We start from the raw sequence: 14,749 nt of genomic DNA on the forward strand, positions 1-14,749 counted from the left end.
TTAACATTTAGGTGCCACATTTAATATTTAGATTTAACTATTTAATATATTTCTAAGTTAACAAATATTGCTGTAAATGTGGTAAAAGGTGACGTTAAAAAATTCACAATACTTTTTTAAACATTGTTTGAAGCTAAATGTGGCAAAATGTTGATGTTTTTTTTTTAACGTGAGACACTTTACAAACGGCACCCCATAGATATAACACCACACACAAACACACACACATTTGCCCATCATTAATTGTCCTGCATGTCATGTGAGTGGAATAATGTTTAATAGCTTGTAGGTAATATTAATTAATATTATCACTTTCATGTTGTTGTAAGCTACTGTCATTACCGTCTGTCCTGCACCTCTCTCTGTCATTGTCTCTCTCTCTCTCTCTGTCTGTCTGTCTGTCTCTCTCTCTCTCTCTCTCTCTCTCTCTCTCTCTCTGTCTCATTGTGTCATATGGATTACTGTTAATTTATTATGTTGATCTGTTCTGTACGACATCTATTGCACGTCTGTCCGTCCTGGAAGAGGGATCCCTCCTCAGTTGCTCTTCCTGAGGTTTCTACCGTTTTCTCCCCGTTAAAGGGTTTTTTTGGGGAGTTTTTCCTTATCCGCTGCGAGGGTCCAAAGGACAGAGGGATGTCGTATGCTGTAAAGCCCTGTGAGGCAAATTGTGATATTGGGCTTTATAAATAAAATTGAATTGATTGAGGTAGACTGACAGGTCTGATGTCTTATTCACTCAGCAGCTGACTTGTTGAATGATGGCGAGTGGATTTAATAATAGTGATAATAATGATGATGATAATAATAACGATAATGATGCTTATCACAGTGACAGTGGCAGGGCTACAGACCGTTCTTTAATTGCCACAAACTTCGGCAAATGTCTCAATAACAATGGTAATACATGCAAAACTGTGTAACCAAAGTCATGACGGCGGGGGACAGGGGGTTACGGCTTTGATCAGCGAATATAATGAGACTTGGGATGTACGCTAAATGCTGGCTCCGTTATGCAGCAGATCCAGTTGTGCCGCTGTCATCAGGAATGGACGTCGCTTCACGTGACGCTTCAGAGTAAGGCCGTCTCATGTCTCTTAATCAACAATCCTCGCTCCTCACTCCTAGCGCTAGTTCCTCGCATTTTTTCCTAGGTGGGAGGGGCTAAACAGCTAGCAAAGTCAGCTAGCAGTAGCACTAGCAGTAATTTAAGAGACTTGGGACGCACCCGTAGACGCCGCATCGAGTGGGTTTGCCCGCTGCTGCGATACGTCAACGTCGCCGCCATATTGGATGTGGCAAGGCTGCATTGTAAAGTAATAGAAGTGAATGGACTTAACTTCATAAAGCGCCTTTCTACAAAGAAATTTACGTTAATGCCGATCGTTTATTCATTCACACACACACACACACACACACACACACACACACACACACACACTAATATACTTGGGAAACAGTTAGGCACCAAAAACAATGTATTTGATCTTCTCAGATGGCTAAGATAAGAACTTTATTGATCCCACACAGGAGTAATTCACGTTACACCAGCTATAGAAAACAAGGTAGTGCCGAAAAAAATATATAAAAATAAAGTATATATATATATATATATATATATATATATATATATATATATATATATATATTACCTACTGTAGCGTCCGCCAGGACGTGAGGAAAGGATGACGCAGTTATTCGGCAAACCACCGTTTATGACTGAACAGTACAGGTTACTGTTGGCCGTAACCACGCCAGAGCAACCAACAAACAAGAGCTGTAACTCCAACTGTGCACTCCTGCTCTCTCCTCCAGCTCGCTCCTACACACACCAGCACCCTCACACATTGCCCTCATTCCCGTCACACTCGCCCCCCGCCCCCTACCTATACTCATTCAATCCCAAACATGCCATTAACTCACAGAACACTGACATTATAACAGAACATTTACTGCAGGGTCTATATATATATATATATATGTATATATATGTATGTATGTATATATATATATATATATATATATATATATATATATATATATATATATATATATATGTATATATATATGTGTGTGTATATATATATATATATATATATATATATATATATATATGGGGCGGCACGGTGGTGTGGTGATTAGCACTCTCGCCTCACAGCGTGGGCACTCCGGCTTCCTCCCACAGTCCAAAGACATGCAGATTGGGGACTAGGTTAACTGATAACTCTAAATTGTCCGTAGGTGTGAATGTGAGCGTGAATGGCTGTTTGTCTCTATGTGTCAGCCCTGCGATAGTCTGGCGACCTGTCCAGGGTGTACCCTGCCTCTCGCCCGATGTAGCTGGGATAGGCTCCAGCCCCCCCGCGACCCTCAAGAGGATGAATGAATGAATGAATATATATATATATATAAAAATAGATATATAGATAGATAGATATAGATATACCTATACGTATTATGTATATATATACTGTGTATTGTTTTTTTCGGCACTACCTTGTTCTCTATAGCTGATGTAACGTGAATTACTCCTGTGTAGGATCAATAAAGTTCTTATCTTAGCCATCTGAGAAGATCAAATACATTGTTTTTGGTGCCTAACTTTTTCCCAAGTATATTAGTGTGTGTGTGAATGAATAAACGATCGGCATTAACGTAAATTTCTTTGTAGAAAGGCGCTTTATGAAATTAAGTCCATTCACTTCTTTTAGTTTACAGCACAGCCTTGCCACATCCAATATGGCGGCGACATTGACGTACGGCTCAGCGCTCGATGCGGCGTCCACGTATGTCTATGGAAAGGACGTCTCATGTCTCTTAAACCGACAATGCTCGCTCATCGCTCCTAGCGCTAGCTCCTCACATTTTTTCCTAGGTGGGAGGGGCTAAACAGCTAGCAAAGCCGGCTAGCAGTAGCACTAGCAGTAATTTAAGAGACTTGGGACGGACCCTATGTATATATGTCTATGGCTCCAATGAGGAGTGCCGTTGAATGCGGCATCTACGTATATATATCTATGGTCTTATACGTCGTGACGTCACTTCATGTTCCCTATATAGTCTTCTGGCCGACCCTCCTGACTACATCTGAACCAATGAGAGGGCTGACAGATGATGCTCATCCAATCAGCAGCCGCTACAGTCCACCCTGCAGCAGGGTCCTCCCCACCGATGTAGTTTGTCCGATTTTGGCGGCTGTGGGGAAAACATGGCGGAAAATTTGAAAGGTAACTAATGAGGACTACATTTGATTTTATATTACATTTTGTGCTTTTTAACTGTTGTTATTTGGCCGGGTTTAAGCGCAAATCCCTCGAATACTTCAAATATGCATGTTCTTCCTGTCCCCGAGGTCATATAACGTGAATGGAATTGGTGGGTTGTACATTATGTCGACTCTAGGAAACCAAGTTACGTTAGGCGTCCGAAGTATTTGAGCAGTTTAATACAGACTCTGTGACGAAATTTTCAACCCGTGAATTCAGATTAACTTCGACTAGACTTAGAAATATAATATCTATTGTAGAAAGGACAAATTAATGAGTTAGTAAAGCGCTTTACACGTAATGGACTGGCTGCGTGATTTAGCGGGTAATACTGTTGTCGATAACGTTCAGCTTCACGCACCATGCAGCGCCACTGTTTAAATGGAGTTGTGTTTGAGTTTGGCTAAGAACTGATTCTCCAGTAATATTTATGTACGCGACGATTCTAAGCACAAAGATTGATTCGAGCCTCAGTTTCCTTGTGTAGGGACGTATTGTCAGTTACGTTTTCCTCTAAAAACATGAGTCAATTAGGAAGCGTCACAAATTAGAAAGTATAGTTGAACATAAAAAGGCAAACGTTTTCTGGTCAGTTACACAACTGTTAATGTACCAAGCACCACATAGTTTTTATTAAGGCTCTGTTTTTAACGTGCGCTCGACTGTCTCTGAAGTAGCTACCGCGTTGGCGGTAAAAAAAAAAAAAAAAAGTGTTGTTATGTTGTTAAAGTGGGTTATCCGATTTAAAGAGATTTTATTGAAATAAAGCACTTTTCATGGGGTTATATATACGCCGAATTAACCTACGTATTCACACAATATTAATAGTCATGTGATATCGCTTTGCACCTCCAGCAGTGAGAACTGGCAGTTTAAATCGATAAACTTTTAAGTGGAGTTTGGTGTAGCTTCACTGCATTGGAGACTAACTTCAGTGAATTGCAGCAGATTGCAGCGTGCCTTGGAAGATGTCCTGGGATGAACTGGAAGCCCTATGTCGCAGAGAGAGGCTGCACTGTAAAGAGCTTGGGGTGAACAGAGCCAACATCAATGAGTATGATGTGGAATTCCTCTGTGACTACAAGAAGACTAAGGTAAACTGTTTCTCAGAATTATAACACATGACTGTTTACCTTTATTAACAGCTTTGCTCATCTGTGGTAACGTTACATTTCCCAGGCTAAAAAGTATGTATTGCATATCCTGTACACTGACTTATGTTCAGCACGCTGTCTGAAGCTCCAGGCCACTATTATTCCTTTCTATTAAGTCCTCACACAGATGAATCAGCTCAAGGTAATAAATAAATATAGCAGCCAGTTATTCCAGTTTCCTCTGTGTTATTACAACAATAACCACAGTATATTTCAGAAGTCAGACTAAGGTTGTGTGCTTGTCTACTCTGTGGGTTCTTTCCTTATCCCTATCAGTGCATCCTCGCTGTTTAATCTTGTATCTCTTCTCGTGTAGTAGTTTGTACTCCTGGAGATAAGACATCACATTAAGCTTATGAGGCCTCTTTAAGAAACACAATTCTACCTTTATTACCCACAATCAAAAATTATTATTATTATTGTTGTTAAGGTTTCCATTCAAATGTAGTGTAAATTTTAACCAAATGTTCAGAAAATCAAGAAAGAAAAATGGCAATCAACTACTGTTATGCAAATATTGGGAGTTGGTTGATTGAGATAAGCAGTGAGTGGGGCCAATTCTCTGGTCAGATGCCAGAGAAGAACAAGGCGCAACAAGATGATGTAATTTTTTTTTTTTTATAGATATTTTTTGGGGCATTTTGGCCTTTAATGGATAGGACAGACAAGCGTGAAAGGGGGAGAGAGAGAGGGAGTGACATGCAGCAAAGGGCCACAGACTGGAGTCGAACCTGGGCCGCTGCGGCAACAGCCTTGTACATGGGGCACCTGCTCTACCACTAAGCACCGACGCCCCAAGATGATGTAATTTGAAGAATGCCAGTCAAACTTCAAATGAAGGAAAACAATGGATGTATAGTAACATAGAGCACACTGGACAGTGGGAATAGAGAGTTTTAAACAACTTCTCTTACAGTTGTGTGCTCTCTGAAGAATTCTCTTAACAGCCCTGTGTGCAGACGTAAGCTATTTAAAGCCTCTAGAGATGTCAAAGAGAGCTTGCAGTGGCCTATATAATGACGGTAACGTTACATCATTGTTTCTTCACTGAATCTGCTTCCATTGCACTCACATATACCTGTTATTGATACACCATCATTTCCAACTCCCCCAAACATAAATACGTTTTTGGGATACTTTAAGATTTTTTTCAGATATTTTGTGTTTCTATTCAAGCATATTCTAATGTGTAAATTGTTAATGTGCATGAAAGCAGGTGGATGGAAATGCATCTATCATCTCCAGTGCAGTCTGTGGGTCTTTTGCTCCTAGTACGGTCATGTGTCACTGTGAAATATGCACAGTATCAAAGGATTTTGTTAAAAATATGCCAATGCCAGGGTTCCTACGCAAATATGGAAAGTATGGAAAAGTATGGAAATAAATTTGATCAATTTCCAGGCATTAAAAAGTATGGAAAATGAAAAATAAAGTATGGAAAAATATTTATGTTTCCAGACTCTTACCACTGTTCTAAAATACTGTTTTCTAAAATGGAAAATTAGGTATTTCCAAAAATAATTTAATCAATCCAGATTGTGTTTTATGCCGGGCCAGGCACATTTTGTGTGAGAGCAAACGTCTCAGAAAACATACCGCCCCTTTTACCTAATTGACAAGTGGTATGACCAGTCTGCTACATGCTGCACTATGTAGAGGAGAGGAGAGAGTTCTGTCTTACCTCTTCATAAACTAAAGTCATATTATTTTGCGCGATGGACGCTTCGTATAATAACATAACAATATAGGCCTACTATTTATGGTGTTATGTCATTGTGTCATTTCTGTCTCTACATGGTCACGCGTTAACAATTCTCCTCTGCTCTCTGTATTGCGCACAGCGGAGTTCGGCCACACACACAGGTGAGCACGCTAGAGCGGCTCGGGCTGCATTTTCCCGACCAAACCTGACCCCGAGCCCGGTGCAGTTTGTCAGCTGACAAAATTATTGTTATGGACACTGTGTAAATAACCAGCAACAAACGCACAGACAAACACGCTGCTCGCACAGCAGCGCAGCACGGCACTCTTGGTGCTGAGCTTGTGTTGCGTTCAGGCGTTGTCACATAAATAACAACTTCCAGACCTGCCAACCTGTACGCATTTTGCGTACCAGGCACGCATTTTGACATCAAAGTACGCTGGTACAATTTGATGCTCTAAAAGTACGCATATCACTCGATCGCGCATTTCGCCGGTTTCAGTGTATTTGTCTATGCAAGATGTTACTCAAGTTGATACCCGGTGAATATAGGTGCGTAGGCGGAACGAAAAAATTTTGGACAATCAGATTGCTGCATATTGTGTGTGTGCGGGCACGTGTGTGTGCGTGCCCAACGGGGCCAAACTCCGCCATGCGCGATACAGAGAGCAGGGGAGGATTGTAAACGCGCGACCATGTAGAGACAGAAATGACACGCGGGTCTGTAGCGTAGCATAAGATAAATAACGTAAGGCTATTTAGTTTGTTTAATAAAAGGATAAGGTATAGACCTGTTCTATTGGAAAGGTTACCTTAAGTGACTTCTTTGTGATCTGGCACTATATAGAAAATAAAACTAAATAAAATTAACTTGACCTTCAAGGGGGGGCGGATGGGGTGCCCCCCTAATAAAATGGTAGGGCAAACACTGAAGTAAATAGTGTCAAAGTCGCCTGTTGTCGATGCATTGCTGGTGAGAATTGTACCAAGGTAAGCAAATTGCAGACAAATTTACATTCAACTGTGTTATGAAACCATGTGCCCTGCCTGAATAACTATAACACACTTATGATAAAAAGACTTTTTGTTTGATGAGTCTGCTGAATTTCTATAAGAAAAAAACAAGGCAATAAGAAGAGAGTAGTTGTAATAGGTGTCGTACTACACAAGAACATGATGAGGAATGCTAGTGTAATGCACTTGTCTATGATCTATTATCTATTTCTCTATGAAATTGCATGAAAATAGGATTTCGCCATGTGATGTTTCAAAATTTTCTCGGGGGAGAACCCCTCGAATCCCACTTGAAATCTTTCTTTTTCTCACAACAGGACATATTACTGTATTTTTTAAGCAGATGATCAATACTACCATCAGATTGATGAAATTGACCTTGATCTGCGCCATAAAACAAATATTGGGCGTCTATGGACTTATGTGGGGCTTAGGCCTATAGATATGAATATGTAAACGTACGCTCGTTTCTTCTGTTTGCCACATGTGCATATTGACTTTTATGGTAAAAAAAAAAAAAACAAAAACAAAAAAGTGCCACCGTGTCCCCATGTTCATGACCACGCACAAGTGTCTGGTAAGGTGGTACTCATAACCTTTCTTCAAGGTTGGCAGGTCTGAACTTCCAGCATTTAAATAGGTCGTAACACAAAACAGCAGCATGTCAAGTGACCTTATACTTTTATTATATTCAATAAAATTGTATGTTCCTAAATCTTGAGATACCTCGTATGTAAGCTAGACAGACATTTCACCTGCTCATTACTGTGCACAAATGTACTGTATATACAGTACAGGCCAAAAGTTTGGACACACCTTCTCATTCAATGCGTTTTCTTTATTTTCATGACTATTTACATTGTAGATTCTCACTGAAGGCATCAAAACTATGAATGAACACATGTGGAGTTATGTACTTAACAAAAAAAGGTGAAATAACTGAAAACATGTTTTATATTCTAGTTTCTTCAAAACAGCCACCCTTTGCTCTGATTACTGCTTTGCACACTCTTGGCATTCTCTCCATGAGCTTCAAGAGGTAGTCACCTGAAATGGTTTTCCAACAGTCTTGAAGGAGTTTCCAGAGGTGTTTAGCACTTGTTGGCCCCTTTGCCTTCACTCTGCGGTCCAGCTCACCCCAAACCATGTCGATTGGGTTCAGGTCCAGTGACTGTGGAGGCCAGGTCATCTGCCGCAGCACTCCATCACTCTCCTTCTTGGTCAAATAGCCCTTACACAGCCTGGAGGTGTGTTTGGGGTCATTGTCCTGTTGAAAAATAAATGATCGTCCAACTAAACGCAAAGCGGATGGGATGGCATGTCGCTGCAGGATGCTGTGGTAGCCATGCTGGTTCAGTGTGCCTTCAATTTTCAATAAATCCCCAACAGTGTCACCAGCAAAACACCCCCACACCATCACACCTCCTCCTCCATGCTTCACAGTGGGAACCAGGCATGTGGAATCCATCCGTTCACCTTTTCTGCGTCTCACAAAGACACGGCGGTTGGAACCAAAGATCTCAAATTTGGACTCATCAGACCAAAGCACAGATTTCCACTGGTCTAATGTCCATTCCTTGTGTTTCTTGGCCCAAACAAATCTCTTCTGCTTGTTGCCTCTCCTTAGCCGTGGTTTTCTAGCAGCTATTTGACCATGAAGGCCTGATTCGCGCAGTCTCCTCTTAACAGTTGTTCTAGAGATGGGTCTGCTGCTAGAACTCTGTGTGGCATTCATCTGGTCTCTGATCTGAGCTGCTGTTAACTTGCGATTTCTGAGGCTGGTGACTGGATGAACTTATCCTCAGAAGCAGAGGTGACTCTTGGTCTTCCTTTCCTGGGTCCTCATGTGTGCCAGTTCGTTGTAGCGCTTGATGGTTTTGCGACTCCGGCAGGGACACATTTAAAGTTTTTGCAATTTTCCGGACTGACTGACCTTCATTTCTTAAAGTAATGATGGCCACTCGTTTTTCTTTAGTTAGCTGATTGGCTCTTGCCATAATATGAATTTTAACAGTTGTCCAATAGGGCTGTCGGCTGTGTATTAACCTGACTTCTGCACAACACAACTGATGGTCCCAACCCCATTGATAAAGCAAGAAATTCCGCTAATTAACCCTGATAAGGCACACCTGTGAAGTGGAAACCATTTCAGGTGACTACCTCTTGAAGCTCATGGAGAGAATGCCAAGAGTGTGCAAAGCAGTAATCAGAGCAAAGGGTGGCTGTTTTGAAGAAACTAGAATATAAAACATGTTTTCAGTTATTTCACCTTTTTTTGTTAAGTACATAACTCCACATGTGTTCATTCATAGTTTTGATGCCTTCCGTGAGAATCTACAATGTAAATAGTCATGAAAATAAAGAAAACGCATTGAATGAGAAGGTGTGTCCAAACTTTTGGCCTGTACTGTACTTAGTCCTAAAGAGCCCTTCTGGTGCCAGTAGATACATAGAAACATCCCAGCAGGCTGTGCTTTGCAAGCATACAAAAAAGTTTCACGCATGTGAAAATTATTTTTCATGCGTGTGCTTCACCTCCGCTGCTACAACTCCATCCTAGGGGAAACACTGCTGTGTGCGTTTTGTGCAACAGGTAGATGTGGAAGTCTACTGGTAGAGTAGAGAGAGAGCTAAGTAGCACTGAAATAGAGTAGAGCAGGGCAGAGAGATGGAAGCAAAATATATTAAACCCAGTGTTAATACAGTAGAACTGGAGAGAGGGAATTAAGGAATTAAGCTACAATACATGATGTATGTTGTTTTAATTAATGAATACAGTGTGAATAAAGATTACATAACATAAAAATAACTGCCGTCTTTGTTATTTGATAGGCGCTTAAATTAAACAGTTTTTATAGGGCAAGTAAAAACTGACTTCTGGCAAGTAGATCTCTGACCAACTTGCCCGACCGGGCAAGTGAAAAAAAAAACCTTAGTGTTGAACCCTGCATCGCCAACATGGGGGACAAGGTGATCCTGCAATGCAGTGTTCTCCAATCCTGTTTGATACAGTATTGCATTTCTGTAACTGATTATAATAATTCCAGCAGTTAGTCAATGTGGTTGATAGAAAAGTAAATCACGTTATTCAGGGTGAGTATTAGGGGTCAACTGATATGTTTTTTTTCCAGGGCCAATACTAGGGATGCCATGGTGAAGACATTTTTCTACCACTTGATAAATTTGTGACAACACCGGTGTTACCAGTTACACTACGCATTTTACAAAAAAAAGATATATGATGTTCAATATCTGTGGATTGCTTACTTTAATCTTAAATGCTAAATCAGGGATACTTAACTTGCATTACCCAAGAGCTACTTCTGCAAAATCACAGTAGGCCAGGGTCCAGTCAGCAGCAGTAAATTGTAGAAATCTAAAATGTAGAAATCTTGCAATGATTTCCGCTGTCTTGATACAGTATGCTGTTATATACAGAGCAGCAGGCAAGCTTGCACTTCCGTAGGTGGGGATGTCCCGATCCAGCTTTTTCACTTCTGATCCGATACCGATATTACAGCCTTGAGTTTTGGCTGATACCGATCCGATCCAGGCACGTATTATACATACTCACTTATTTTGTTGTCAGTCATGTTAGAAAAGGTTTGATCAAGCAAAGAACAACTACTTAATCAGGTTAGTTAGAATGATCCACAACAGTTGGTATGAGAAACTGACCTGTTTATTGTTAACAGGGTTAAATAAACAAAATTTAAACTTGAACATTAACATTAAATAAAAATTATAGCTGGTTTGCTTTGGCTGCTTTGGCCCCTTAATAAATAGAAAATGAATCAACACAAGAAATCTTTAAAATGTCTAACATTGAAATTAAAATGGCAGCAAGACTCCACACACTTGTGCTTTGGCCCCCTAATAAATAAAAAATAGATTCACACCACAAGACATTGTTGGCATTTAACAAACAATGCAGCCTTTCCTTTTCAGTTATTTTACTAGTGTTTTTGTAGTCCATCCATGGCTCCAATTTCACTAATTGTGCCCAAAACAATGCCATCAGTGCTCTTTACTTAAACAGTAAGAGTGTAAACCAAATAAAAATATCACTCTCAAAAAACCAGAGCAGAAAACAAAGTCAGTTAACTAAATTGACCGCTACTCTTCCTACCCTCTGTGTATCTGCCATCTGCATGCTGGCCTGGTGGATTGATAGTAAGAGCTGGAGCAGATCACTGGAATGGACTGCTTGGAGCGCTGGGCTGGCCGGAAAACCTGGCACAGATTCCATGAAAAACTGGATCAGAGTTCATGGATTGGCATTTTTCCATGCAGTCCGATCCGATGCCGATGACCGTTTTTTTGCTAGTATTGGCGGCCGATACCAATACGAATATCAGATCAGGACATCCCTATCCGTAGGTGACGTTCTCGAAGCACCTGCCCATCATCACAGCCCTGGATTGTAGTGTCAACAGCTGCTTTTCAGAGCATTTTGCTTTTTTGGAGAATGCTCATACGGGTAGGCGGTTGTCAATAGGGATGTCCCGATCTATGTTTTATTTATTAGGGGGCCAAAGCACAAGTGTGTGGAGTCTTGCTGCTATTTTAATTTAAATGCTAGACATTTTAAAGATTTCTTGTGTTGATTCATTTTCTATTTATTAAGGGGCCAAAGCAAACCAGCTATATTTTTTTATTTAATGTTAATGTTCAAGTTTAAAGTTTGTTTATTTAACCCTGTTAACAATAAACAGGTCAGTTTCTTATACCAACTGTTGTGGATCATTCTAACTAACCTGATTAAGTAGTTGTTCTTTGCTTGATCAAACCTTTTCTAACATGACTGACAACAAAATAAGTGAATATGTATAATACGTGCTTGGACTGGTATCGGTATCGGCCAAAACTCAAGGCCGTAATATCGGTATCGGATTGGAAGTGATAAAGCTGGATCGGGACATCCCTAGTTGTCAACGTGTTTACCACGTGGCAGTGTAAAGGCAGCTGTATGTGAAGCGTATGTAAAGAGTAAAAATAAAATTTCCTATGTGATTCAGTTTACTTTCCCTGTGAATTAGAAAAACGTTTGGACGTTGGCCACTCTGCATCCTATCGGGGGCCAGATTTGGACTGCGGGCAATTAGTTGAGTATCACTGCGTTAGATCTTTAGATCTTCCCCTTACAAAATAGACCAGGAGCAGTTGGTGTGGCGGTGCTTGCTTTGCTTTTTAATAAACTTGCTAACCAGACTGGTTTGATTGGGAATCAATGTGAAGAAATTTACTTTATGATCTTGACTTTTAGATTTATTTATTTCAAATCAGTGCTACCCTGCTACAACAGTGTGGTCCAAGAGACAAAACAGATGGGGAGATAGCAGGTCAACAGTATATGCCATATAGAAGTGGTATATATCACCTGAAAGCTGGAAACCTGAAGATTAATTTGAGATGCATCTTTAATATAAAGTGGACATGTCTGGAAAGGGGAGACTTGTGGGTACCCACAGAAGAACCCATTTTCATTCAGATATCTTGAGGTGAGAGGTGAAAGGCCTGTGAAAATGGCCATGCTGTTTTACCCCCGCCAAAATTTAGCCTAACTTTGGAGCATTATTTAGCCCCAGACCTGAGAAGCTAACATAACATGGTTAGTACCACTGGATTCCTTACATCTTCTAGTTTCATAAGATACAGTAACAGTACCACTCTACTTTTAAAACCCAGCCACCTATACTACATACATATATATATATATATATATATATATGTATGTATGTATGTATGTATGTATGTGTGTGTGTGTGTGTGTGTGTGTGTGTGTGTGTACCTATATTAAAAGTTTGAATCATTGTAATCATATATCTTAAACATTAAGCCTGGTGTGCAGGTTTGGGGCTGTGAGTTGTCAAACCACCAACATCTGTTATCTGTGTTGATAGAAAAAGATGTATAATTAAGAAATGAGAGAATCCAGCATCACCCCTGATTAAAGTTGTTGTGTGTTTCAGGAGGAGGAGTTCTACCTGGTAAAGTGGAGGGGCTTCTCAGAGTCTGATAACACCTGGGAACCCAAGAGGAACCTCAAATGCCCCAAACTAATGAAGCAGTTTCACCTGGACCTGGATCAGGAGCTGAGGCGCCACAAGAGACGCTACATGCCTAAAAAATTGGATAAGGAAGTTGCCTCATTCCTGGTTCAAAAAGCCACAGTCCGTCAGAGACTGCAACGCTGGGAGGCCCATCTGAACCAGACACGAAACCACCCAGGTCGCATTTTTGTCATAAACGAAGTGGACCTTGAGGGCCCTCCAAAAAATTTCACCTACATCAACAACTACAAAGTAGGCCCAGGTATCGTGTTAGATGAGATGGCTGTTGGCTGTGAGTGTAAGAACTGTTTAGATGAGCCAATAAATGGCTGCTGCCCTGGGGCCTCCCAGCACCGCATGGCCTACAATGACAAGGGTCAGGTCCGGATCCGGCCGGGACAGCCCATATATGAGTGTAACTCCCGATGCAGCTGTAGCCCCGATTGTCCTAACAGAGTAGTGCAGAAGGGCATCCAATTTGACCTGTGCATCTTTAAGACAGAGAATGGCCGAGGATGGGGTGTCCGCACGCTGCAGCACATCAAGAAGAACACATTCGTCATGGAGTACGTGGGAGAGGTAAGATCTGGTCAAACAGCTTTCAAGTGTTTCTGCCCAGTATGGATGGGCGATATGGCCTTAAAATATTATATTGATATTTCAGGATATTTTTGCGATAACAATATTCTTGACCAGACTTGGGTATAACGCGTTACAAAGTAACGTGTTAGAGTACTTTGATTACTTTTTGCAGTAACAAATAACCTAACGCGTTAGTTTGCTGTGTGAGTAATCAAATACATAAGTACATTTTCAAACAAGACATCAGTTATTTCTGTTACTTTTAGAACGCTGGTCCTTCAGCTCCGAAACAGCAACGGCTGTCGTTTGGTTCTAATAACGGAGATAACGTTAAACCTATCAGCCTGAAAGAAGCCACAGAGCTTGTGGCTCGCTACGTGGTCAGAGAAATGCTGCCGTTGTCTAGGGTGGAGTCTAAATAGGTGGAGTAGGACTCGCTGACAAACATATTTCAGACTCAGGACTTGCATTATGCCTGGTACACACTACACGCTGGTTCTCACCAATTATCCCCGGTCGTCTTTCACGACGTGTGTGATGTCATCGGGTTATTCTTGTCCTATTTTTATTACTTTCACTGTTATTTGAGTCAGAACTGTGTCTGTTCATGTGCCAACAGACATGTTGTTGTAGTCACCTAAAAGCGTCAGCAGATGGCAGGAGCTACAGTTGAAGCACCATAAGTAAACTGTCAAGCTACTGTATCTTCCACAGGAAGTTCTGACAAATGTTTCAGAATAAAAGCCTATTTAGAAAATGGAGGGATTCTCTCAGCCGAGGTTACAAGGGGCTTTTAATTTGAAACAAGTGTTGAGTTTGAAATGACGGTGCGATATGTTAAAGGTAGGATCTGGAGGATTTTCAAACAAAACAAAATATAGACATATACAAATGAAATCCTGCTTAATCATTACCTGTGGGCTTCTACTCGTGTGGTGGTGACTCTGTTTGCAGAGCTCCTGCCCTTTAACTGTATTT

At 40.9% G+C, this 14,749-nt stretch overlaps 1 protein-coding gene across 3 annotated transcripts in view; it reads left to right on the forward strand.

Moving 5' to 3' along the window:
* The first annotated feature begins 3,166 nt into the window (after nt 1-3,166).
* Nucleotides 3,167-14,749, forward strand: part of LOC125892017 (histone-lysine N-methyltransferase SUV39H1-like) — a 46,067-nt gene continuing 34,484 nt past the window's right edge. For 2 of the 3 annotated variants that reach the window (XM_049581734.1, XM_049581736.1), the window contains exons 1-3: nt 3,183-3,227; nt 4,212-4,360; nt 13,109-13,768. In XM_049581734.1, the coding sequence (XP_049437691.1) occupies nt 3,209-3,227; nt 4,212-4,360; nt 13,109-13,768 (828 nt within the window). In that variant the 5' untranslated portion in view covers nt 3,183-3,208. Of the gene's footprint in view, nt 3,228-4,211; nt 4,361-13,108; nt 13,769-14,749 lie in introns of all 3 variants that reach the window. The other variant, XM_049581735.1, reaches the window with a different exon arrangement.

This window comes from Epinephelus fuscoguttatus, linkage group LG7, assembly GCF_011397635.1.
Source record: "Epinephelus fuscoguttatus linkage group LG7, E.fuscoguttatus.final_Chr_v1".
Lineage (NCBI taxonomy): Eukaryota > Metazoa > Chordata > Actinopteri > Perciformes > Serranidae > Epinephelus > Epinephelus fuscoguttatus.